Source organism: Gorilla gorilla, chromosome 11 (assembly GCF_029281585.2).
Source record: "Gorilla gorilla gorilla isolate KB3781 chromosome 11, NHGRI_mGorGor1-v2.1_pri, whole genome shotgun sequence".
Taxonomy (NCBI): Eukaryota; Metazoa; Chordata; class Mammalia; order Primates; family Hominidae; genus Gorilla; species Gorilla gorilla.
In genome coordinates, this window is record NC_073235.2 from 31,926,243 (window position 1) to 31,953,766 (window position 27,524).

Below are 27,524 nucleotides of genomic sequence, written 5' to 3' on the forward strand. Positions count from 1 at the left end.
GCCAAGCGGCAGACCACAGGCCGTCTTGAGGAGGACTTTATGTCCAAGTGCAGAAAGCAGCCAGGATTGCCACCCAGGGGACTCAGCCTTCTGTGCTCCGCAGTGACATACAAGCTCTGAGGCATGGACTGGTGCCATCTGCTTTATAGAAAAATTAACTTAAGATCCATTAAAGAGTTAAATGTGCCATCTGATTTTCCTCAGGCCTCTGCTCCATCAGCCCCCAGGTGGCAGCCACTCAGGCTGTTGTAACCTGGCCATCCCTGCTTCCTTCAGTGGGTGAGGTTGGTGGCTGGTCCAATTGGTCCAGGCGTACCCTTGCAGAGGTGGCTGGTTGCTCTTTGAGCCAGCTTGGCCTTGCCTGGCATGCACAGGCCCCAGGTACTAACACGCTGCTCCGAGTGAGCTTCTCCTGCCTTGACACAAATTCTAAGTCTGGACAGGGCCACAGAAGGCCAAGTCCCCTGGGTGGTAATCCTGGCTGTTTTCTGCACTTGAACATAAAGTCCTCCTCAAGATGGCCTGTGGTCTGCCTCTTGGCAACCAAGAAGCTTGCAGTGCCATACCATCCCTGAGGCACGGACTGGAGCCCCAAAGGCAGTGCACACCCTGGTCTTGAGCCTGCTGCTCATTTCCTCTATGTGGCTCCATTTATAGCACAGTTATTCACTGATGCTTGTGCATGCCGGGCAAGGCCAAGCTGGCTCAAAGAGAAACCAGCCACATCTGTAAGGGTCCACTTGGAGCAGATGGACCAGCCACCAACCTCACCCACTCAAGGAAGTAGGGAATGCGTGTTTGTACCATGCATTTCACTACAAGTACATTTCCCCTGAGGTTGGTGGCCTACATTTTCTTCTAGGTTTTTTGCTTTTAGGTCTTACATTTAACTTTTTTATCCTTCTTAAGTTAATTTTTGTATAAAGTGTAAGGAAGTGGCCCAGTTTCAGTTTGCTGCATATGGCTAGTCAGTTTTCCTAACACCATTTATTAAATAGGCAATCCTTTCCCCAGTGCTTACCTTTGTCAGTTTTGTCAAAGATCTGGTGGTTTTACACGTGTGGTGTCATTTCTGTGGCCTCTGTTCTATTCCATTGGTCTATATACCTGGTTTGGTACCAGTACCATGCTGTTTCCATTACTGTGGCCTTGTAGAATAGTTTGAAGTCAGGTACTGTGATGCCTCCAGCTTTGTTCTTTTTGCTTAGGATTGTCTTGGCTATGTAGACTCTTTTTTGGTTCCATATGAAATGTAAAGTAGTTTTTCTAATTTTGTGAAGAAAGTCAATGGTAGCTTGATGGGGATAGCACTGAATCTATAAATCACTTTGGGTGGTATGGCACTCAGGCACAGAAATGTCCTTGTGTTAGGCAATACCATTCAGGACATAGGCATGGGCAGAGACTTCATCACTACAACACCATAAGCAATGGCAACAAAAGCCAAAATTGACAAATGGGATCTAATTAAGCTAAAGATTGTCTGCAGAGCAAAAGAAACTATCATCAGAGTGAACAGGCAACCCACAGAATGGGAGAAAATTTTTGCAATCTATCCATCTGACAAAGGGCTAATATGCAGAATCTACAAAGAACTTAAACAAATTTACAAGAAAAAAAACAACCGCATCAAAAAATGGGCAAAACATATGAACAGACACTTCCCAAAGAAGACATTTATGCAGCTAAAGAACATGTGAAGCAAACCACATCATCACTGGTCATTAGAGAAATGGAAATCAAAACCACAATGAGATACAATCTCACGCCACTTAGAATGGCCAACATTAAAAGATAAGGAAACAACAGATGTTGGAGAGGACGTGGAGAAATAGGAACGCTTTTACACTCTTGGTGGGAGTATAAATTAGTTCATCCATTGTGGAAGACAGTGTGACAATTCCTCAAGGATCTACAACTAGAAATACATTTAACCCAGCAATCCCATTACTGGGTATATACTGAAAAAATAATAAATCATTCTAATATAAAGACACATGCACACGTATGTTTACTGCGGCACAGTTCACAACAGCAAACACTTGGAACCAACCCAAATGCCCATCAATGATAGACTGGATAATGTGGCATATATACACTATGGAATGCTATGCACCCATAAAAAAGGATGAGTTCATGTCCTTTGCAGGGACATGGATGAAGCTGGAAATCATCATTCTCAGCAAACTAACACAAGAACAGAAAACCAAACACCTCATGTTCTCACCCATAGGTGGGAACTGAACAATGACAACACATGGACACAGGAAGGGGAACATAACACACCGAGAACTGCTGTTGGGTGGGGGAGGAGGGAGGGATAGCATTAGGAGATATACCTAATGTTAAATGACGAGTTAATGGGTGCAGCACACCAACATGGCACATGTATACATATGTAACAAACCCGCACGTTGTGCACATGTACCCTAAAACTTAAAGTATAAGAATAAAATTTTAAAATTAAAAAAAAGTTTTAAAAAATTTCCAACTGGATTTTTTTTTGTTTTTTGTGGGTTTTTTTTGTTTTTGTTTTTTGTTTCATTTTTTTTTTTTGGTTTTTTTTTTTTTTTTTTTTTTTTTTGCAGCCACAGGAGTTTTAGCCAATTCAGATGCCTTGCTCCCCACAATTTGGAACATTCCTTTCGATTTGACCAAGTCAGGAAGAGATGGGAGAAAAGTGAAACAACAATAAAACCCCAAACATAAACAAAAAGAGTTAAGCAAAACAAACAAATGTACAATTCATATGATTAACTGAGTGTTCTAATGGTAAGGAGGAATTAAAAGCAGCTGGTGGGTAATCTTAAATTTTAGTCATTAAGGAAAAATTTTAAGACAAAACTCTAATTCAGCTACTTACCTGGAAATAAGGCTCAGACTGGGTGATCATTCTCTGCCATCTTAGACGCTGGAAAAACTTACACTCACCTTCCCTGTCAGAAGCAAGCTGAAACTCAGGAAAGGAGGTGCCTGCTCTCCTTTGTCATGGAAGCAGGAAAACTCGCCTTCCTTGTTGGAAATGAGTAAAACTTCAAAAAAGGAGTTGTACAGCAAAATCAACCTTACATCTCAACCAAATTTTGGGAGATCAGGGACTCTCTGCAGGGGAGAAGCTCCACAACCTCAGCAAATTATCCTATTGGTTTGGGCAATAAAAATAGCCCAGGTTGGTATCAAGCAATAATGAGAATTATCAAAGGTCAGGACCACCTTTGTAATGTCCTTCTCTTTTTTTATCTTTATTGGTATAGTCTGTTTTGTCAGAAACTGGGAGTGCAACACCTTTTTTCTGTTTTCCATTTGCTTGAAATATTTTTCTCCATTCCTTTATTTTGAGCCTATGTATGGCACTGCACGTGAGATGGGTTGCTTGAAGATGGCATACTCCAGTGGGTCTTGGTTCTTTACCCAGCTTGCCCCGTGTCTTTCAATGGGAGCATTTAGCCCATTTACATTTAAGGTTAGTAATGGTATGTGTGGATTTTATCCTGTTGTCATGCTGTCAGCTGGTTATTTTGCAGACTTACATATGTGGTTGGTTTTTAGCATCATTGGACTGTGTACTTCAGTGTGTTTTTGTAGTGGTAGGTGATGATCTTTTCTTTCCATATTTAGTGCTTCCTTCAGGATCTCTCGTAAGGTAGATCTGGTGATACCAAATTCCCTCAGCATTTGCTTGTCTGAAAAGGATCTTATTTATCCTTCACTTATGCTTAATTTTGCTGGACATGAAATTCTGTGCTGAAATTTCTTTTCTTTAATGGCAGTTGATGTGGGTTGGGGTGTGTGCTGCACTCCCGTGTGCTCTCAGGGCAAGTAAAGCAAAACCCACCCGTGTAAACACACACAGCAGTGATTTAGGAAGTTTCCAAATAAAGGACTGCCGTATGGAGAGACAATGTACAGGCTGGTGCGTGGCTCTAGGGGCCATCTTGCTGCAGCTCTCCACTGATATGGTATAGTCCACTAACATGGAAGCTATGGCGTGGGCATCTAAGAGTGCCCCCCGTAAGCAGGTGTGGCCAGGCTGGGGCCATGGGAGAGGCGAGCAGACTAAGGAGTGCTGAGATCAGACCAGCCCCATCTCAAGTGCAAGATTGCCCAGCCTCCAGATATCAGGTCTCAGAGGAGAACTCTCTCATAAGTGAACCCCCAGCACAGCACAGCTGCTCTACACAAATGTGGCTAGACTTCTTTTTTTAAGCAAGTCTCCTTTTTTTAAAAAGGGAACTCTCGGACCTGGTCTCTGCTAGGCAATCTTGCACATGAGATGTGGCTGGTATGACCTCAGCATTCCTAAAGTGCTGGCATAAAGTGTCTCATAAGGGCAAGTGGACCCTAGAGAGAGAGCCATCCCTGACCTCTGGGCTCCACATCACCTGACTTGCTGCTCCACCACTTTGCTTGTTTCCTGGGTGCTCCATCCCAGAGACACGTGTGTTAGCAATCACTTAGTGTAATCAGCCCAGGATGGAGGGTCTGTGCTGTGGGCCCAAGCCAGGGTTCCCTGTCTGGTGATGAGTAGTGGAGGGTGTGTGGTACCCGTGGGAGATGGACTGGCTTGTTCTTTGGGTCAACTGCAGCTTATTGGAGGTGTTGATAGGGCAGTTGTGGTCTTTGCTCCCTTGCATCTTCTGAGGGTAGCAAGGGCAGTTCCACTGCAAAGGCAGTGGCAGAAAGGATTTCATTTGCTCCTGGAAGCTCTGTCCCAGGAACTGCAGAGTTGCTACTGGCTTGATAGCTCCAGTGGTGGGCTGGCTAGAGACCCAGGCCAGGAGGACCTGCCCATCAAGTAGAGAGTCCAGCCACTTTTCTGTAGGGCTGCTGTGGTATGCTGGGGGTCCCCTCCAGTCCCTAATTGCCTTGTATTTTCCAGGGAAGATGACAGCCTGGCCCTTCCTCTGGAAGCTCTGTACCACTGAGGTACGAACCTGTTGCCAATCTGAACACACCTGTAAGATGTGGCTGGAGGCAAGTTGAGAAGTCTTACCTAGTCAGGACGAACAAGAACAGGGACTTGCTTCAAAAATAAAGAGTCTGGCCACGTTTTTATAGAGCAGCTGTGCTGTGCTGGGGGTTCACTTCAGCCCCTGGTCCGCCTCAGACACTCTGAAGTCCTAAGGCTGAAATGCCTGGGTCGCCCAAACAGCAAAAATGACAATCTGGTCCTCCCCCTGGGAGCTCTGACTCAGGGAGGCCTGAGACCTCTGTCGGCCAGAGAACAGCAGTCAAGGTAGCCAGAGACCCTGGTTCAAAGACTTCACCCGCTGACTAGAAATGTGGTCAGGGACTGATGTAAACAAGAGTCTGGCCACATTTTTGTAGCGTGGCTGCGCTCTGCTGAGGTACCTCTTCCACCCCTTGTCAGCTTGGGCTCTCCAAAGCCCGCAGGCCAGAATGGCTAGTCACCGAAAGAGCAAAGGTGGGGGCCTGTCCCTCTCCGGGAGCTCTGTCCCAGGAACATTTCACATTTCCATTGGCCAAGGAATGCTGGTGGGGGTAGCTGGAGGCCCCACTTGGGAGGTCCTGTCCAGTGAGGTGGAACAGGATCAGGGGCCTGCTTACAGAAGCAGTCTGGCCATGATTTGGTAAAGCAGCTATGCTGTGCTGTGGGATCTCTTCCGTCCCTCGTCGGTTTGTACTCTCCAAAGCCCGCAGGCTGGAATGACTAAGTTGCCTGAACGGGAAAGATGGCGGCCTGCCCCGTCTTTTCTCTCAGAGTTTTATCTTGTTTCATGGAGCTTAATTTTTAGCCTGTTGATTTTACTGTCTACATTAGACTTGTTGAGAAAGAATCTGTTCTCTTTTAGGTGAGATAAATGAGAATTCATTGTCTTCTGTAAATAAACCTGTTCATGTCTTGTTCTCTGGAAAGAAGTCTCTTTCAGATATCTGACTTTGGTCACAATCATGTAGAGCAGTAGCCAGTCTACAATGACGTAATTGAATTTCCATTTCCAGTGTTTCCTCGTTGTGTCTTACATTGTTCAGTTCAGAACTGAGCATTTTATTCTCAGTTGTCAACATGCTAGGCTGTCCATTGTACTGAAATACTGTGCTTCCTCAATTTTTTTTAAGGTGTGCACTTTTATCCAACTCTCCTCAAGTCAGAGTACAGGTAAGCCCTGGCTGCCTCCAGCCACTCTCAGGGAGACCAAAAGCCTTCATACACCCTAAGCTGGCGTACAAAGAGGGGGGCCACGAAGGCTGATCATTCAAAATAAAACAAAATTAAAAAGTATTACGGCAAAGATTCAAAAAATTTTGCACTATGTAATGTGCACAAAAGCAATGCTATCACCACCCCTGTGCGAAACAGGGAGAGGACTGGGCCACTCTCCTTAGAGAGAAGTAGGGTGGCTTTTAGCAGGGCAAGGGGCTTCCTGAAACAATGCGTCTCACAATATTTGGAATGACTATTGAAAAGAAGAACAATGTACAATCAAAGTCCTTGGCCACATTGTAGAACTTTGGAGGAAGCTCCCTCCAACCGACTGCTGTCACCTTCACCATTCCGGTTTTTAAATCCTGAGTCAAGCCAATAAAAAACAAAACAAAAAATGAAAACAAGGAAACAAATAAAGCCATGCCAATCTCATGTTGTTTTCTGAGAAATTTGGTTTTGTCAAGAAAGGGTGTAACGCAACTAAGTCAGAGTCCACCTAGAAGCATTTGCGGTGGACAATGGAGGGGCCTGACTCATCATACTCCTGGCTTGCTGATCCACATCTGCTGGAAGGTGGACAGCGAGGCCAGGATGGAGCCACCGACCCACACGGAGTACTTGCGCTTGGGAGGAGCAATGATCTTGATCTTCATCACGCCAGGCGCCAGGGCAGCGATCTCCTTCTGCATTCTGTGGGCCATGCCAGGGTACATGGTGGTGCCGCCAGACAGCACTGTGTTGGTGTACAGGTCTTTGCGGATGTCCACATCAGACTTCATGATGGAGTTGAAGGTAGTTTCATGGATGCCACAGGATTCCATGCCCAGGAAGCAAGGCTGGAAGAGCACCTCGGGGCAGCGGAACCGCTCGTTGCCGATGGTGATGACCTGGCCATCGGGCAGCTCGTAGCTCTTCTCTAGGGAGGAGCTGGAGGCCGCCGTGGCCATCTCCTGCTCGAAGTCCGGGGCAACATAGCACAGCTTCTCTTTGATGTCACGCACGATTTCCCGCTCGGCCATGGTGGTGAACCTATAGCCACGCTCCATGAGGATCTTCATGAGGTAGTCAGTCAGTTCCCGCCCAGCCAGGTCTAGGCGCAGGGTGGCATGGGGGAGGGCATTCCCCTCATAGATGGGCACAGTGTGGGTGACCCCGTCACCAGAGTCCATCACGATGCCAGTAGTACGGCCAGAGGTGTACAGGGACAGCACGGCCTGGATGGCCACGTACATGGCTGGGGTGTTGAAGGTCTCAAACATGATCTGAGTCATCTTCTCGCGGTTGGCCTTGGGGTTCAGGGGGGCCTCGGTCAGCAGGATGGGGTGCTCCTCGGGAGCCACACGCAGCTCGTTGTAGAAGGTGTGGTGCCAGATCTTCTCCATGTCATCCCAGTTGGTGATGATGCCGTGTTCCATGGGGTACTTCAGGGTCAGGATGCCTCTCTTGCTCTGGGCCTCCTTGCCCACATAGGACTCCTTCTGATGCATGCCCCCCATCACGCCCTGGTGCCTGGGATGCCCCACGATGGAAGGGAAGACAGCCCGGGGGGCATCGTCGCCCGCAAAGCCAGCCTTGCACATGCCAGAGCCGTTGTCAATGACGAGCACGGCGGTATCATCATCCATGGTGAGCTCATTCAATTGTAGAGCCTTTAAAAGATTATCATTCTGTTTTTTCACACTTTCAATTTCCTCCAAATATTTCTTTTCTCTTAGCTGGCTCTGATGTTTCATTGTGTCTAGCTCCAGTCTTAGCATGGCAATTTCTTCCTGCAACGTACTATTTTCATGCAAGAAGTCTTTTTCTTTCTTACAACTAAGAGAAAGCTAAGTAAACAAAGAGAACTTTTAGTTAGCACTCAATAGATTGACATATCATGATTTCTTCTGAAATTAAAAAATAACATGTATTTGTATAATGAAAGAATCCCCATAGTGGATATTTAACTGGAAAAAAATTGGACAAAACTTCAAACCTAATAAGAGTGTAAATTCCTCTAGTGATTTATTTTTCATCGTCTTCAAATAAATATTTAAACTTTTAGGAATCTGCTCCTAAATTCCTAAAAGTTTAAATATTTATTTAAAGACAATGAAAAATAAATCACTAGAGGATTTTTAAGAATCTCAGAATTAAAAAAGCCTTTTTCTGAGTTACAAAAAACCCAGAGGCATAAAATATAAGATTAATAATTTGACTATATTTTTAAGATTAGGTTTACACTCTGATATCTAATCTATCAACCACACCATCCTAAGAGCCTTAGCTATGCATATATTTGGACAGAAGCAACTTCTCAAAGTTCTTTAAGTTTCTTTTACTGAAGAACGTTTTACTGATATTCTACATTTCTAATATTTCTATACTCAGTTATAAGAATTACATTTATTTATAACTGTCAAATCTAAGCACTGTACCCTTCTACACTGTACACATCTGTATCTAGGCATTGCACTTCTACATATAATACTGAACTCATTTAAGATCATGATTCTTAAAAGGAGAGGTCAAAAAATACACACAGATGCAGGATTTTCCCCAGGTCTGCTGATGCTACTTCTAGTGATCCTCCACAAAACCACAGTTACTTCTGTGGTGTCAATATATAAATACAAAAGAAGCCTTTTGTTTCAAAATATGAATGGTAAATAAGATACAACTTATAGAGATTTTCTTAGAAATCATGAGATCATTTGCCATTGTGGTAACTTTTATTTCCTCTTTATAATGTTTGAAACAGTAGTAATGGTGAAATAAGGGAAATATACTGAACTATTTCTCCAAAAACAAAATACTTATCAATAAATTATTACTAAATGTGTATCATGGCATGTCATTGTTTTCAAACCTCTTTACATTGAAATGAGAAACTACTTGGAGCAAACTGTTCCTCTCTGCAAAAGTAAGGATAATGACATCCACAATGTGGCCTCTGACCCAGCTATACATTTCCTACTTTCTTATCAGTGAAAATAATCAATTGACTTCTCTATTAACATTTTTTAAAAAACTAATGTCCAAAAACAAGAAAATCTGTTTTCAGTAGCAAAACTTATTTCTGATGTGGAAAGATCATCAATTCTTATGAAAAATATCAAATACTTCTCCTTTGGATTGAGGCCATTGTGCAGGTCACTACTCAACTGTTGCAGGCAAATGGAGGTGAATTAAGAACATGGCTTTATCCTATATGTACATATATAAATATATGACAAAGCATATATAGAATATATACACACATATATATGACTTAAAAATCCTTTATATTTCCAAAACACATTTCTTTAAAATATATGCACATATAAAAACATTTGAAAATAACTAAAGAAAATACCTCAGAATTCATTTTTTCAGCCACTTCTATCTGCTTTTCTTCATGAATCAGAATCTCATCGTGTAATATTCCAGTGTTCTGTTCTTCACAAAATTGCTTCTGAGTATCATTTTGTTCATCACTAGAAGAAATTTTAATTTTCATGAAATACTGGAGGTGTCCCTAAAATGTTTTACAGGGTAAGATGGCGCCATCAGATGTCATTCACACAATGTATATCTGCACATTATTCCAAGACAAGGCAAAGGGGTCTCACATCTGTTAACCAGGTGTCCCCAACCATGCTGGCACCAGGGACTGCTTTTGTGGAACATAATTTTTCCAGGAACCTGAGGTGGGGGATGGTTCCAGGATGATTCAAGTATATTACATTCATTGTGCACTTTATTTCTATTATTATTAATATATAATGAAATAATTATGTCTCACCAAAATGTAGAATCAGTGGGAGCCCTGAGCTTGTTTTCCTGCAACTAGATGGTCCCATTTGGGGGTGATGGAAGATGGTGACAGATCAGAAAGGCATTCGATTCTCATAAGGAGTGAACAACCTATATCCCCCTGCATGAGCAACTTACAACAGGATTCAGGTCACACTCAGGACAATCTAATGCCACCGCTGATCTGACAGGAGGAGGAGCTCGGGCGGTAATGCGAGCGACAGAGAGTGACTGTAAACAGATGAAGCTTCACTTGCTCACCTGCCTCTAACCTCCTGCTGTGTGGCCCAGGTCCTAACAGGCCAGGGACTGCTACTGGTCTGTGTCCTATAACCCATACTTTTTATGTTTATTTTTTGGAAACACTTTCCACTTATATTCTTGATTCCTATGTATTTTATAAACAACTTAGAAATTCCTTTTAGAACAAGACAGGGTCTAATATTATGTTTTTAACATAGGACTTTGAAATAATTTTATCTGTGTATGAGAAAGAGATGTGAAATAAACTCATCGTTAAGCACTTTCCATTTTACTTTTATTTCATGCATATTAAGAATAAAACTGGGAAGTCCTAGGCAGAGCAATTGGGCAAGATAAATAAAGGGCAACCAAATTGGAAAAGAGGAAGTCAAACTATCTCTTCACCAATGATATTATCTTATACCTAGAAAACCCTAAAGACTCCTATAAAACACTCCTAGATTTGATACATGAATTCAGTAAAGTCTCAGAGGTTACAAAATAAACGAATACCAATCAGTACCACCACTATACACCAACTACGACCAAGCTGAGAGTTCATATCGACAATCCAATCCCTTTTACAGTGGCTGCAAAAAAGTGTGAAATACCTAAGAATATACTTAATGAAAAAGGTGAGTGATCTATATAAAGATAACTGGAAAACACCACCGAAAAAAATAATAGATAACACCAACAAATGAAAATACATCCTATGTTCATGGACTGAAAGAACTGATATAGTGAAAATGACCATAGTGCCCAAAGCAGTCTACACATTTGATACAATTCCTACCAAACTACCAATGTTATTCTTCACAGAATTATTTTAAAATGCTGACATTCATATAGGACCACAAAAGAGCCTGAACAGCAACAGACATACCAAGCAAAAGGAACAAATATGTTGGCATCACATTACCTGACTTCAAATTATACTCTAAGGCCACAGTAACAGAAACAGCGTGGTACTGGTATAAAAACAGATACATAGATCAACGGAACAGAACAGACAACTCAGAAATAAAGCCACTACAACCAAGTGATCTCTGAGCAAGGATACAAAAACATACACTGGAGAAAGTACAGGTTATTCAGTAAATAGTGCTGGGAAAAAAAGAGAGCCACATGTGGAAGAATGAAACTGGATCTCTATCTCTCACCATATACAAAAATTAATTCAAGATGGATGAAAGGCCTAAACCTAAGACCTGAAAACATTGGCCTAGGCAAATAATTTATGAGGAAGACCCTAAAAGCAAATGCAACAAAAATGAAAATAAATAAATAAGACCTAATTAAACTAAAAAGCTTCAGCACAGCAAAAGAAATAATAATCAGAGTAAACCAACAACCTATACAATGGGAAAATAATTGGAAAATTATGAATCTAACAAAGGACTAATATCTATAACCTACAAGAAACTCAAACAAATCAACAGGAAAAACACAAATAATTCCACTGGAAGGTGGCCAAATTAAATGAATAGATATTTCTCAAAAGAAGATGTACAAACGGTAAACAAGCATATAAAAACACGCTAAATATCTCTAATCATCAGGGAAATGTATGATAAAACCACAGTGAGATATCACCTCAACTGCAGCCAGAATGGCCACTATTAGAAATCAAAAAACAACAGATGTTGGTGTGGATGCAGTGAAAAGACAACAGTGATACACTGCTGGTGGGAATGCAAATTCATACAAATCTATGGAAAACAGTATGGAGAGTTCTCAAAGAACTAAAAGTAGATCCTCCCATTTTATCCAGCATTCTCATTTCCGGATATCTACACAAAATAAAAGAAATCGTACTCTCAAAAAGACACCCGCACACATATGTTTACTGCAGCACAATTCACAATATGCAAAGATATGGAATCAACCAGTGTCCATCAACTGATAAGTGGAATAAAGAAAATGGAGATATATACATACATATATCTCACATCACATATATGTATCATATATAAGTATGTGCGTATATACACTCACACATATACATATGTACATACCTGAGACTGGGTAATTCATAAAGGAAAGAGGATTAATTGATTCACAGTTACGCATGGCTGGGGAGGCCTCAGGAAACTTAACAACCATGGTAGAAGGGGAAGCGGAAGCAGGCACCTTCTTCATAAGGTGGCAGGAGAGAGAGAAGAGAGAAGTGAAGCGCAAAGAGCCCCTTATGAAACCGTCAGCTCTTGTGAGAACTCACTCACTATCACAAGAACAGCATGGAGGAAACCGACCCCATGAGCCAATCACCTCCCAGCTGGTCTTTCCTCAACACCTGGGAATTACAATTTGGCATGAGATTTGCATAGAAACACAAAGCCAAACTATTGTGGGGGGGGGGGGTATCCTTATTTCTAAAATATCTAAATGTCATTATTTATAATTCAAAATAGCAATTTTTATTACTTATGATTTTGTTTGAAAATAAAATGATCTGGTAAATTTTTTTCACTTTTAACCTATTCAGTCAAAATATATCAAAAGCTAGATTTGCCAGCAGAAAATTGTAACAACTTTTTAATGAGATAAAAATGTATAACAATATCACTATTATTGTACAGAGAAAAAAGTGAACAAGAAAAGGAATTTAAAAACACAGAATATGACTATCATATACATACATGAAATGACAAACAGACTAAAATCTCCTACTGGAGATTATGTTAGGACTTGAGCAAAAGCTTCTAAAAATACCAAAAACAAAAACAAAACAATTATTTTTAAGAAATAAATTATACAGAGAACTCTTCTGGTTAAGATGATGTATCAAAAAAAAAAAATCTTCATGAGAGCTATTATTAACCAAGTCATCATAACCAAAACTTTAAATCCACAATTCTGGAATATTAAAAAGTTTCTTTTTGAACATAGTTAATGGAAGACAACTTTTGAACAGAAAATTTCTGGTTAAAGTTGACTTAAACTTAGGAAAGAATTGACCTATAGCCATGGTAACAAGCAGCCAGCCAGAGCCAGTTCAAAGTCTAGTCAATCGATCAATGACCACTGGCCTTGCTCACCAACCAATATCAATGTGAGCAGCTTGCTTCTGAAAGACAGTCAAGCAGCAACAGCTGCTCCATCAGAATAGACAGTGCCTGACCAGTATAGTCTTACTATCGGAAGCAAAAAATTCCAACTGTCTTTTTATTTCAAATACCGAAGGTCCATAATCCCTTGGAAAGAATTTGTGAGTCCATTACATTTACCACCCTAAAAAAAAATAAAATACTAGTGGCCGGATGTGGTGGCTTACACCTGTAATCCACCCAGCACTTTGTGAGGACCAGGTGGGTGGACTGCCGGAGGTCAGGAGTTCAAGACCAGCCTGACAAACAGGATGAAACCCCGTCTCTACTAAAAATACAAAAATCAGCCGGGTGTCATTGCACGCACCTGTAATCCCAGCTCCTCAGGGGGTTGAGGCAGGAGAATCGCCTGAACCCAGGAGGCAGAGGTTGCAGTGAGCCGAAGTCACACCACTGCAATGCAGCCTGGGTGACAGCGCGAGACTCTGTCTCTAAATAAATAAAATACCAGTAAAGTTTGCAATTCCTCTGACTCATTTTACCATAATTGCAATTATCATGATTACCAGTAAAAGAATAGTGAATAACCACAATATTGGGCTTTTCTCCCTAAGTGAAAAAATATTAATATAAAGAACATAGCCTATTATAAGCAGCCAAAAGAATTTTAAAAATGCATATAATTACCAGGCAAAATTGTTAAAATGAACCTTGTCAAACATTTTTTAAGTGAGAATCAATCAAACAATATACCCCGGATAAATTCCACTCATTCATTTAATACCTATTTATTAGGTAGCTATGTCTGATAGGCTAGGCCTTTCTCTAGGAAGTGAGGATATGGTAATGAACAATAAAACCCCTATTCATGAGAGTGAAATAAACACACAATAACAACAGACCGATAAGGCAAAATATACAGTACGTTAGAGGAGAAAACCTAAAGCAGGAAAATGAAATGTTTATGTGTTTGATGGGAAGGGTGGTGGGAAAGTTGGGATGGCCAGAAAAGTCCCTGCTGAGAAAGAGGATTTTTCTTTAATACAAAGAAACTTTTATTTGTACATCAAAGACTCTAAAAAATGATGATGTTAATAGAGTTGATGTCAAGACACAAATAGGTTTGAAGTTAGAGATGATAAATCACTTTGTTTCATTGAACCTTCCCTCAATCACATTAGAGAGCATCCCTGGTATGTTCCCAATTGAATCTCAAGCCCGATGCGTCCTGGTGATACAATCCTAATTCCTTTCTGTTAGTCCTCATTATCTCGCCTTTTTTTTCATTTTCTTCATTTTCTCTGGACTAGGAATTGTGCTGGTACATGGTTCTTCCTCAGAAAGTGGTTGTTCCTTAATGTGTTTCTTTTTACCTTTTCTTCTTCTTAGAAAGGGGATTTTAAGTAAAGAATTGAAGTAATGGAAACAGTAAACTAGAAGAATATCTGGGGAAAAAGCATTCCAGACACAGGGAACTGCTAAGTGCAGAGGTGTGCCTGGAGTCTTTAAGCACTAGGGATAGGTAAGGAATAGCAACAAGTTCAGTGTGGCTGAAACAGAGCAAGAGATAAGAAACAGAAGTTTCAGCAGGAGAGGTAACATGCCAGATGGTTTACTGCCTTTCAGTTATTAGGAGGAACTCTGACACATACTCAGAGTGAAATGGGAGGCAATCAGAAGGGCTGGGGCAGAGGAATGACACAACTTGACTTATGTTTTAAATACAGCCACTGAGTTAAGAATTGACGAAAGGGGAAGTTTTTAAAAACCAGGACTATCATTTCCTAGTCTATGACACTAATCTAGACTACAGATGACGGTGGCTCAGATGTACAAGATAGACTGGCTTCTGCATATATTCTTCAGGTAGACCTGACGAGATTTACTGAGAGATTAGATGTGAAGTGTCAAGACAGAGAGAAAGATGAGTCAAGAATGACACTGAGGTTTTTGGCAGAGCAACTGGAAAAGTTGCCATTAACCAAAGTAGGAAAGACTACATGAGGTGTAGATTTCAGGAAGGCCATCAGTAGCCCAATTTTGGATCTGACAAGTGTGTGATACCCAACAGCTAATCAAACAGAGATGTCAAGTAGGCGGGCTGATATAGAGATCTGGAATCAAAGAGATCTGAGTTGGAGACATACATTTGGAAATCACTAGCATATACACAGTAGGAAAATGTCACGAGGGGCCAGGCACAGTGGCTCACGCCTGTAATCCCAACACGTCGTGAGGCCAAGGCGGGCAGATCACCTGACGTCAGGAGTTTGAGACCAGCCTGGCCAACATGGGGAAACCCTGTCTCTACTAAAAATACAAAAATTAGCCAGGCATGGTGTCGTGCACCTGTAATCACAGCTACTCAGGAGGCTGAGGCAGGAGAAGCACTGGAACCCATGAGGCAGAAGTTGCAATGAGCCAAGATCATGCCACTGAACTCCAGCCTGAGGGACAAAGCAAGACTCTGTCTTAAAAAAAAAAAAAAAAAAAAAAAAAAAAGTTATGAGAAAGAAGATTTGAGGACTGAGCCATGAGAAACAACAATGTCCAAAAGGAGAAAGATGAGGAGCAGCAAGCAAAACAGACCATGATGAATGGACTAGAAAGGCAGGAGGAAAAGCCTGAGGGAGTGAGGTCCTGAAAGCCGAGTGAAGACGCCGTTAGGGAGGAGATGCCCTCCATTGGCTCAAATATTGCTGACAGATTAAATGAGGTATAAGAAAAATGCCTAGATTTAGTACAGAAAAAAATTAGTGATAATCTGGAGGAAAAACAACTCTGGAGGAGTGCTGAAATTGAAGACTTACCGGCATTGAGATCAAGAGTGAATGGAAAGAAAATTTGAGTTCGTGAGTGCAGACAGTTCTTTAAGGACAACATACTTAACACTCATGACTGAGAATGATGTAATTTTCATCCACAGTCATGGAAAAGTGATAGACAAGAAATAGTAGTTTCCAAATTTTACATAACAGGTGGAGTTTTCAAATTTTATGTAACAATTATATATTTTAAAGGTTATAAAAAATATACACATATGGCATTTAAAAATACTAGACCAAGGTTTTAAAGGCCCCTTGAACATTTCTAGATTACATAAGCTGATTATCATTTTGTTCCTGCTTATACATAAAGACCAAGAAATACTAAAAATCTGAAGGAGAATATTTCTTGCTTAATAAAAATCAGCCAATTCTAGGACAGTTGACACTCATCAAGTATACAAAGTAATTGATCACAGTAAAATACTGTGTTCTATTAACAGGAATAAAGTGGGAGAAATGCAGAAAATAATCTTATTTTATAAATGAAGTTTTCAAAATCATATGAAGTTACTGGAAAAATATGGTGAGATGAATACTGAAATATATCCTTTTCTCAAAGGAAGGATAATGTCACACATGCAGGGCACTTTTACAGATAAGAGTCACTGCATTAGCAGCACCTTCCTTTTAGCACTAGGGTCAGCAAATAAGCACCTGTGGGCCAAATCCAGCCCACTGCCTGTTTTTGTAAGTCAAGTATCTTGGAACACAGCCATGCTTATTCACCTTATAGTCCATCGTGTCAATTAGCTGGGTGTGATGTTGCACACCTGTGGTCCCAGTTAGTAGAGAGACTGAGGTGGGAGGATCACTAGAGCCCAGAAAGTCGAGGCTGCAGTGAGCCATGATCACACAACTGCACTCCAGCCTGGAATCAGAGTGAGACCCTGTCTCAAGAAAATAAATATATGTAGTCCACAAAGCCTAAAATATTTACTAACTACCTCTTTGCAGAAAAAGCTGGCCAACTCCTGGTTTAGTAGATCAAAGATCCTTTGATGTCTTTTAATAAAAGTTTTACCCAATATACTCAAATGTTTATATTAAATACAGATCCCCATATACAATCCCCTCACAATATTCAGACTGAGGGTCCAATATTTCAGCACTCAGGCACTGACAACAAAAATTTAGTAACTAGCAATCTTGTTGTTAACAAGGTACAGTGTCAATGTAGCATGTGGCTTCCATTTGCAACACAGCAGATATTACAAGAATTCTAACAAGAACTCTTAAGATGTGTCATCAAACTAAACGTTTTAAATACATTTTAATTGTGAAATAATCAGTATACTCTAGATCTAACCTCATTTTTTAAAAATGGTTGCACAATACATTATTTTGGGGGTATGGAAATTGAGCTATTTCCTATTGATAAGGAATTAGACTAGCTCCCAATTTTTTATATAATAATGCTATAATAAATGTCCTTACACGTAAGTATACATGTAACTTATCTACACAAATATCCTTTACATGTATTATATATCCTTACTCTGTTATATGTGTGTGTGTGTGTGAATATGCTACTAAATTAATGTTCAAAATGTATTTATCAACAGCATATGAAATGTCTTTTTCAATGAAACCATTTCCCTTGCAGCAACACGGATGGAGCTGGAGGCCATTATCCTAAGCAAACTAATGCAGGAACAGAAAATCAAATGCCACATATTCTTACTCATTAGTGGGAACTAAACATGAGAACTCATGGACACAAAGAGGAGAATAACAGACACTGGGGCCTACTTGAGGGTGGAGCGTGGCAGGAGGGAGACGACCAAAAAACTACCTTTTGAGTATTTTGTTTATTATGTGGCTGGTGAAATAATCTGTACCCCAAACCTCCATGATACGGTTTACCCACATAATAAACCTGCACATGTACCCCGAAGCTAAAATAAAAGTTCACTGAAAAGAAAAGAAAATGCCTTTTCCCTCACATTTGCCAATACTGGTTATTTTTCAAATAAATTAATGACTGGAAAAAAACAGTAATTCATCGTTTGCTGATTTTCATTTTTCTGATTAACAGGCAAGGCTGAACATCCTAGTAAAAGTATAAAATTTGTTCATCATGAATATTAGCCCAAATTAGCATTAGTTTCACGGCACATAGTTATCTCCTGTTCAATGTTGCCATAGGCTTACCTGTGATACTCTTCATTCTCAGTGTCAGGAAATTGCTGGCTTTCAGGTGTTCTGCTCTTCCTTGGAGGAATTAATCCATCATCACCACTGCCAGCAGCAGCACCGTTAGTCAGGTTTTCTGGGAATCCCACATGAGTACTTCCATGCTCCTTCATTTCTTCTTCGATAGCCATAAAATTTTCTAGCTGGAAAATACACAGAATAAGAAATTATCTACTTTAGCCACATTATCTATTGATAATCAGACTAAAACCAAGAAAAAGAAAATAATTGGTCCAAAGCTCCTAAAGTGGCATTACCTAGCATTTTACAGCACCATTCAGGATTGCTCCATAATAATCAAAGAATATCTCTAGGGTTTGCACCTCTTTAAAATTCAATGTACAGAATTCTGAGTTAACTATTAAATTTTTCACTGATGATTTATGCTACTTACATGATAGGATCATGTATGCCTACATTTACTACACTTTGTTAAACAACATAGTGTAAAAATCTAATTCAACACAAACATTTGAATATGAAGGTATACCTCTCTATCACCATCCTTATTCATTTCTGGTTCTTGAGACATTTTCTGCAGATGCAAAAACAGAACGTTAATTTGCTTGTTGTATTTCTGTGATGTCTCCTCTTTCGGAGCGCATGTTTTAAAAAAAACTTTATTCTTAAGTAATCAAGTATGGACAATAAAAATTAGAAAATAATTAAAATTTAACTGTTAAATAAATAATAATTAAAATTAAGAATTAACTTTTTAATCTATGTTTAGCTACTGCCACATCACTGGCTTCTGAATAACATGTTTAAAATAATTCACCTTAGACAACGGGAGAAGAAAAACGTGAACCAGCAAACTTAACTTCGTCACCATTTGTTTGAACTAAACTTAATTTGTTATGTGTTAAATCTATGAAAAATGAATCAGCAGATGATTTGTAGTGTTGCAAAATCTTCCTCACTTGAAAGGAGTTGACCTCATGAAACCCTAACTAGTGAGCACCTACAGTGCACTGAAGTGCTTTTTTAAAAGATTCCTAACTGGATTGTAGGTACACTTCAAATTATTAGGAGCTGAAATTAACACCAAACAGAAAAAAATGCAAATTCTCAAATTTTAATTGAAATTATATACTGTAATATGATAGTGTTGTGTATCCAAGATTACCTGCTTAAGTCCAGTTCTAATATATTTCTAATGTGTACTAATTACAATGGATAAAAATTTTTTAATAATATGTACTGATTTTCTGCAACTGAAATAAATTAGAATGTTATCGTGTTTGTGCACTAACACCAAAGGTTCCATTCTGCAAGATATGATTCTTGTAATAGGTAGCTGGGTTGCTTTTATGACCTGGTTCCCTCCCTGAACAGAAACGCTGAGGTCAATGAGAGACCACAAGGCAGAATATATCTTTAACCTTGGTATCAGTGACAGACAATATAAAACTGCAGATTTTCAATCACTGGCCATGATTACTCCTTAACCATGAATCCAGCTCAGGGACCATCAGAGTTACATTGTTCATAATTCTATTGCTTAATAATATAATCCAATAATTGATGTTACTTTCTTCATCATGTTAGGGTGTTGTAAAAATAAAAGAACAAACAAAGTTCTGGAATTTGTTTTTGCCTCTATTCCAAAACGAAAGATTAGCTATAAGCTAATCAAAAAGGCAGATGAGAATATTTTAAATAAGTATATTGTAAAATAAGACTATTTTAAATTTTATAGTGGTTATGTTTTTTAAGTTAAATATCAAATGTTAAATTAGAATCCATTCTTCTGTTAATGAGATTGCTGAATTTATTAAAATAAATTTTAAGAATCTATCAAAAATTCTTAAAAACAAGAATCTATTGATTCTCAAAACCTACTCTGAAAGGTAATTTCATTTGGACTATCTAATATTATTAAAGCAAAGAAAACAACATTAAATCAAAAGTTTAAATTTAAAATTTTCCATGCCTCTGGCTGGCTATTTTCACTGCCTTTAAGCCTTTGTGACTCTTCCTCTGATGCCAGCTTTAAATCTTGTTCTGTTGAGAAATCCATATATTCAGTTAAAATGAACCACTTAAAACAGTTAAAAACTATTGCCTTTATAAAAATAGATTTAAGGCAACATTTTACTTCATAAATTGAGTGTTTAGTTTTTCATGAAATAGTTACTTAGGAAATAATTCTCCCAAACTTCAACAAACCACCTGGGGAGACACCTGATGTCATTCACTCACCAATTCATCCACCCAACATAAATGAACAAAACCACCAGAAACACAACTTTAAAATACAGTAGAAACATAGAAGGTAACACAGTATGTTGTTCTCCACTTCCTAATAGTGAAGCAGTAAATGTAAAGAAAAGGAAATTTAGTTTTAAAGAGAAACAAGTTTTCCCGCACTTAGCTAGTCTGACTCTAAGGATAGTAACAAGCAGGGCCCAGGAAAGGTCGTGGTGACCCTGCCTGAGAAGCCAGAGCCCACGGGTATGGGCTCCAGACATCCCAGAGTAAGGTTAAGGAAACAAATTCCTTTAGTGTCTCCCCTTCCCCTCAGCATTTACTCATAGCTATTTTTACAAATGCATATTATTTGCAAGTTCCTGTTGTCCTTCAATGCAGCTGCAAGGTCATAAGCTATGCTGAGGTTGCAAAACTGTCACTATATGATTAACTGCCTTTGTTCTGCTTCTGTAAGCTTGCCTACATCAGCCAAGCCCTGTCTTTGTTCAGGGCTCAGCTTTTGGATGCAAATCCGCTGAGCTGGGCGAACCTAAATGAAATCCTCCTGTTTCACCCACTTGGTCTCTCCTGCCTCCTGTTTTCTGCAACAATAGTACCTTATAAGTGATTTCCAAAATTACAACCGACATTTTTATTAGTGTATGTCTTCCTAATATCTAAAATGTTTCCCTCCACTATTCTGACATATTTATTTTCATTTTTCTTTTCTTTTTTTTTTTTTTTTTGAGCCAGGGTCTTGCTCTCTCACCAGGCTGGAGTGCAGTGGTGCAATCTCAGCTCACTGCAACCTCCGACTCCCTGGTTCAAGTGATTCCCCTGTCTCAGTCTCCCGAGAAGCTGGGATTACAGGCATGCACCAACATGCCCAGCTAATTTTCGTGTTTTTAGTAGAGACAGCGTTTCACCATTGGCCAAGATGGTCCTGATCTTTTGACCTTGGGATCTGCCTGCTCCAGCCTCCCAAAATGCTGGGATTACAGGTGTGAGCCACCACACCCAGCCTCATTTTCCTCTTTTGAAACAATTCTATAGGAAGTCTTCCTTGATTCTGCATGTCTTTTCCGAGATAAACAGGTACCTCCTTCCTTGAGGCTGCCTTAGTACTTCACTGATTTTTCTACTGCATCTTTACCACCTGAACTGTACATTATTCCTCCACATGTCTGTCCCCTCTGCTGCAAGACTGCAGAGAACAGTCTTGCACATCATCTTACCCACATTGTACTCAGAAATTTCTTATTGAGTCCTGCTACTTACATGCTAGGCGTTAGGGTTTATAAAGAATGAAAATAAAGCATGTCAGGGATGGCTTTTCTAAAACACATGTCCAAGCAGAGACTTAAATATTGAGATTAGCCAGATTAAAAGGGGTAGAAGGCAGGAAAGGGTGACGGCATGCCACGCAGCAGCAAGAGCGGGAGCAAGGCCTGAAAGAGTGAAAGTATTTGCCTACAATAGAAGGATGAGTGAGTAAGTCATTACCAGCAGCTCAGTAACGCCAGAGAAAGGGCACACAGGGAAAAGCGCTAAAGATGGAGAGTGGGGCAGAAGTCAGATTATGAAAGCCTAATGTGTAATTTTAAGATGCTTGAACATTAATGTTCAAGAGTGGTCTCTGATCCCATCTGCATTTAGATATAGGTCATTTTAATGCCAAAACCAATATTCCTAGTGAACAATTATTCATTAAGACAAGGTGACAGCTCAAGTGAACACAGCTGAGATGATACAATGTAGTAAATTCTCAATTCTCATGAACACTTGGAAAGTCAATTCTATAAGAAGTCAGAGAAATTATAATAAATCACTTAATACTTGGTTTGGGAAGGTGCTTTCTGAAGTTATAATGCATATGAATTTAACTAATAGTTGTGAATTCAGAGCTGTGACAATAAAGCAAAGAAACCACATTGTGTTTGAGTCAGCAATCTTTACATTTCTATCTAGTCTTCCTACCCAGTCCGTAAATTCTAACTATAATCCTGGTACTCACTCTCAAGTTTACGTTAAATACTAGCCTATACAAAAAACACTCTTTCTCTTTCTTCATTTTGTTATTTATATGTTGCTTTGTTTAAAGGAAGAACACAAAAATGCCCTGCTAAAGGGATTCTTCTGTTTGGTTGCAGGCAGCAAGAGGGGAAAAACACAAAGCGTATTTTGCAGAAAATGATTTTTTAGAAGTCAGAACTATGACATGAAGCCAAGCGGGGCACTCTAGGACTGAATTTGCTGTGCTGCCTTCATACGCTCCTTCCTCGCTCTTTTCTGGCAGCTGTGACTCACACAGGTCATGGAGAGTATCATTCCCTAAGAGGAACAACTCCAGTATTCATCTTTATCTATTAAGTTCATCTGTCCCAATTCTGTGTTCTGTGGATGCTGACTTTCGGTCATGGATGGTGATACACATGGACATTTATCATCAGCTTTCAGATTCGTGGATCTTTGACAAGTATTATTAGTGAGAGTCAAACTAGTAGGATGCAAGTTATAAATGCTGGTTACCCAATTACCTACTCAAAATATCCTACATGAATATTCCATTAAACGTGCATAGAAAAATATTAGTCATTCCTGCTGACCTGCTGCTCTTTGCTCTTCTGTATTCACCAGAAAATTTCCTACTCCTTCCTCACGTCCAGGTTAAATACTAGTGTACAACCTGGAAACCTGTAAATCATCTGACATTTCTCTCTGTCCCCCAAGCCTTTCTCATTCAATTATCACTAAATCATATTGACTATACCTCTCTTCTGCCTCTGCTTTATATTCCCACTGCCACTGGGAATATAAACATTTACAAAATGGCTTTTATTAAAAAAAAACCTGCCAACCATTAACGTTATTTCTTACATGAAAAAAATTAAGCAAAACCAATAAAATAGGTGTAACACCAAAAAAACAAAGGCCAACATATTAAAACGGGTAGTTGAGATTCCTAACTTTATGTATTTCACTACGGATGGGTGAAAACCTTGTAATACATTCATGCTACTCCAAGGATATATGACAAGGAAACTATAGCTGACTACTGCAAAAGCTTCCTTTGTCTCCTGGTTTCTTTACATGGTAAAGAACCTTCCATCAATCCCAGCAAACTATAGGCTACAGACCAAATCCAATCTGCATTATGGCTTTGTAAGTAAAGTTTTACAGGAGCTCAGTCATACCTGTTTGCTTACATATAATCATGGTGGCTTTCACACTACAACAGCAGACAATGGCAGGGTTAAGTAGACATGACAGAGACCACATAGTCTAAAATATTTCCCACCTGGTCCTTTACAGAAAAAGCTTGCTAACCCATTTTACACCATAACCAGAATGCCTCAATACTCAAATTTAATCTGGTGACTCCCCTGCACAAATTTCTCCAATGAGCCCCTGCAGCACACATTGTTGGCTCCCTACCAATAGCCATTCCTTATTCTTTCTTGCAGAAGAAACACAAGTCTATTGGGATATTTATTATCCCAATCCCCCTCCTCAGCCTCAGAAACAGAAATGTTTATTCTAAGCTAATCAGGTATTTGCCTTCCCAGTGCCTGGTTTGGGAATGAGCATGTGGTGTGACCCAGCCAATGAAATGTTACAGGAAGCCCCTTGCATGCTTCTAAGTTTTCTCCCTGTTTAAAAGACACATGTGAAGAAAAGCAGCCCTTGCGATGTTGTGTTGTGAGAACAAGATGTTTGGAGCTGCTGCGGATTAGCCAACCACGAAAGGAGACGTGAATAAAACACTGTCAACAGCACAGCTGAAAGAGGGACAAGTGGGATCCTAGGATATCACTGAACAAACAAAACAACTCTGGTTCCTAGTGTTTTAGCCACTGCTCATCTAGTATTTGCAGTCCAAAGTATTCTACCTGGTAAATTCCCATGGCCCACAGGATAAGACCTACTCATTTCTATAGTATTAAAAAGTCTATCATAAACTTGCCTTAGCTAAGTATTCACCTCATTCCCAACCTCTCGTAACTCACACTTTTGGTACTAGCAAAAGTGAACTGCTCATAAACCCTGCAAAGTTCACTCAACCATCTTGTCTTCTGCACTTGCTGCTTTTCCTGCCAAACAGGCAATCTCATTAGATGTTCCTTCTGGCAAACACACAACCTCGCTGCATGTTCCTTCTGCCAAACATTATTCTTCTGCTTCTTTACCTAGAAAAATTCTTCTCTCTGCATGCTTACCTTAAATCATACCTACTTTTCCCCAAAACTTTCATTCCTCATCATGTATGTCTGGCACATAAACAATACATAATAAATCACAATTATAAGCTTCCAGTGGGCATCTACCACACAGTAAACACTGAATAAAGTAGTAAAATAATAAAAATGACAATGATAACAACAAGCTCCTGTCTGTATTTTTGTTTGTGGTCTGTAGCATTAGAAAAATGGTTACTATCTAAAAGACACTTGATAGTTACTTGTTAAGTGAACAAGTGATAACATAAATAGAAATGTTTTCTTTGTAAATTCTGTTGAAAAAGCACAGAAACGGAGACAGCTCTATTATGAGCACCTTAAAGCAAAACTACATCTATTCCAGCTTTGTCTCCTGCAACTTATGAAACCTAACTTACAGAAGGTCTTTGATAAATAGATGGCTAAATTAAAGGTGTCCTCATACAGTTTGGACTATACAATGTATTAGGTGTCCACAACCAGGTAGCATACTAGCATTTTTGTTACTGTGAAATGTTTTTCCGCTTTTATTATAATCTGCTGAGCCTACAGTTGGGCAATTTGTACATTTATTATGACAATCTTTTGGCAAATGGTAGCAGAGCATCCTGTTCTAACAAAATTACTGTTATCATGACAATTAGCCAGCAGGTAGAAGAACACATCTTGTTCCAACAAAGTAAATCTATCCCTTTCGAACTTCAAATGAGGAGGAATGAAGTCAGTAATAGTGAGACCTTATTGGGACAAGCATATGTAACATGACTTGTGCTTCAGTGTTCTTCTGTGATCAAAAACTCCTTACTTTTACTCATTTATCTATGGTAGAACCACCCAGAGCAGGGGTCCTCAACTCCCAGGCCACACACTCATACCAGCCCATGGACTATCATGAACCACACCACACAGGAGGAGGTGAGCAGTAGGCAAGCCAGGGAAGCTTCACCTGTACTTACAGCCACACCCCATGGCTCATATTACCACCTGAACTCTGCCTCCAGGCAGATCAGTGATAGCATTAGATACTCATTGGGGCATGAACCCTGTTGTGAACTGCCCATCTGAGGGATCTAGGTTGTGTGCTTCGTATGAGAATCTAATGCCTGATGATCTGTCACTGTCTCACTTTGCCCCCAGAGGAGACCATCTAGTTGCAGAAAAACAAGCTCAGAGCTTCCACGGATTCTACATTATGGTAAGTTGTATAATTATTTCATTATATCTTACAATGTAATAATAATATAAATAAAGGAGCATAACAAATGTAATGTGACTGAATAATCCTGAAACCATCCCCACCTTCCCCCAGCCCATGGAAAGATTGTCTTCCACAAAACCGGTCCCTGGTGCCAAAAAGGTTGTGGACAACTGACCTAAAGTAATTCACTATTACAAGTCTTACCTGGATTGCTGTTTTCTGAAGAGATTTTTACCATCTGTTTTTCTTTGTAGTCAGAAAGTAACTGGGAAATTCTATGTATAAGAATGTAATAAACCAAATTACTATTTTACTACTGATATAAAAAATACTTACCAAATGTAAAATTCTTAAGAGTATTTCAAAAACATCAGAATATCAGAACCCAACAGTATTATCCCATCCACTTATAAGTACATTCTACAAACTTCTCTTTCAGCTTCTAATTAAAGAAGAAAAACATGTAAGGTGAAATACTCATAAATCAATGGCACTGTGACCCAGTAAATTAGCTTGCATTAGCCTGACATAATAGAAAGTGTCCCAACTCTGCATAATTCCTAGCTCCATAATGAACAGCTATTTGTTCTTGGACAACTTGCTTCTCTTAGGCTCAATGTCTTCTTCAACAAAGTGAGGACTTCGCTGCCTTATTTCACTAGGTTGTTATAAAGATTTAACGAGATAACACTTTTTAAATACCGAGAGAAATAGTAAAGCAATGGAATAATCTGTTCCTAAACTTTATGACTAAAATTATCTTGGAATCCCAAATAAAACCCAATGCGTATTTTGTTCATAGGTTCTAATATGTAAATGTTGTAGTTTTCAGAAAATGTTATTAAGTCCTAATTTTGCTTCTTAGTTGTCCTACTCCTTATGGCTTATAATTCAGGGCATCTCAACTATGTCATAGTTTGTAACTAAATTTATTCATAAATATCTCATTAAAGTAGATAATGTGATTGTCCACTATTACGGAGTTGATCAGTCACACCAAGGGCAGAAAAACCAATGGATGTTAAGACCTGGTTTGGACCAACGATCCTTCTCTACAGACTCAAACTCTCAGCCAGCAGATGTTTGTTAGGATAATGCTTTATATTGATGTTCAATTCCAGCTGACATGGGAGACCAAAAGTCTACTTTTATTTTTTTTAGTTTCCACGGAGAAGTAGCAAGCTGACATTCTGTAATTTTCGACATACATACTAACAATATATTTTGCACCAAACACGTTATTCAGCTCAAAGTCATCTCATAGACCATCTTACATGACTATTTTTGCAGCGCAAATCACAATTTCAATATTTGGGTGGCACCCATTTTTGCTCTGATTCACACTATTTCCTCAGAGCTAGTCAGCAAATAGTCAAATGACCTTCCAGTGACTGCACAAAATATGGAATGCTTCAAAGATCTGTGCTGCCTCCTTATGCAGAAGCCATGCTAACTTTCTCCGTATTATTCCAATTTTAGGATATGTGCCGCCAAAGCAAGCACAAAGCCCTACTTTTACACATGACTAGTGATGAGTCATGGACAAGGCTTGGCTCTGTTAAGTCCAGCCAACCTACTTGAGATTCTGAGATTTCTCTTCAATGGCTTCCTGTGAGCTAGAATTTGAAAATATTTTAAAATCTTGAGCTAGAGATGGAAGTA

At 39.5% G+C, this 27,524-nt stretch overlaps 1 protein-coding gene and 1 non-coding gene across 2 annotated transcripts in view; both read right to left on the reverse strand.

Moving 5' to 3' along the window:
• Nucleotides 1-6,113: 6,113 nt before the first annotated feature.
• LOC115933751 (POTE ankyrin domain family member E) overlaps nucleotides 6,114-27,524 on the reverse strand; it is a 32,534-nt gene continuing 11,123 nt past the window's right edge. The window contains exons 4-6 of the mRNA XM_063694701.1: nucleotides 18,216-18,400; nucleotides 9,504-9,624; nucleotides 6,114-7,995 (exon numbers count right to left, since the gene is read on the reverse strand). Coding sequence (XP_063550771.1) covers nucleotides 6,706-7,995; nucleotides 9,504-9,624; nucleotides 18,216-18,400 — 1,596 coding nt within the window. The 3' untranslated portion in view covers nucleotides 6,114-6,705. The remainder of the gene's footprint in view (nucleotides 7,996-9,503; nucleotides 9,625-18,215; nucleotides 18,401-27,524) is intronic.
• Nucleotides 27,259-27,365, reverse strand: LOC129532245 (U6 spliceosomal RNA). Its single transcript, XR_008677900.1, has one exon. It is a non-coding gene; the product is annotated as a U6 spliceosomal RNA (small nuclear RNA).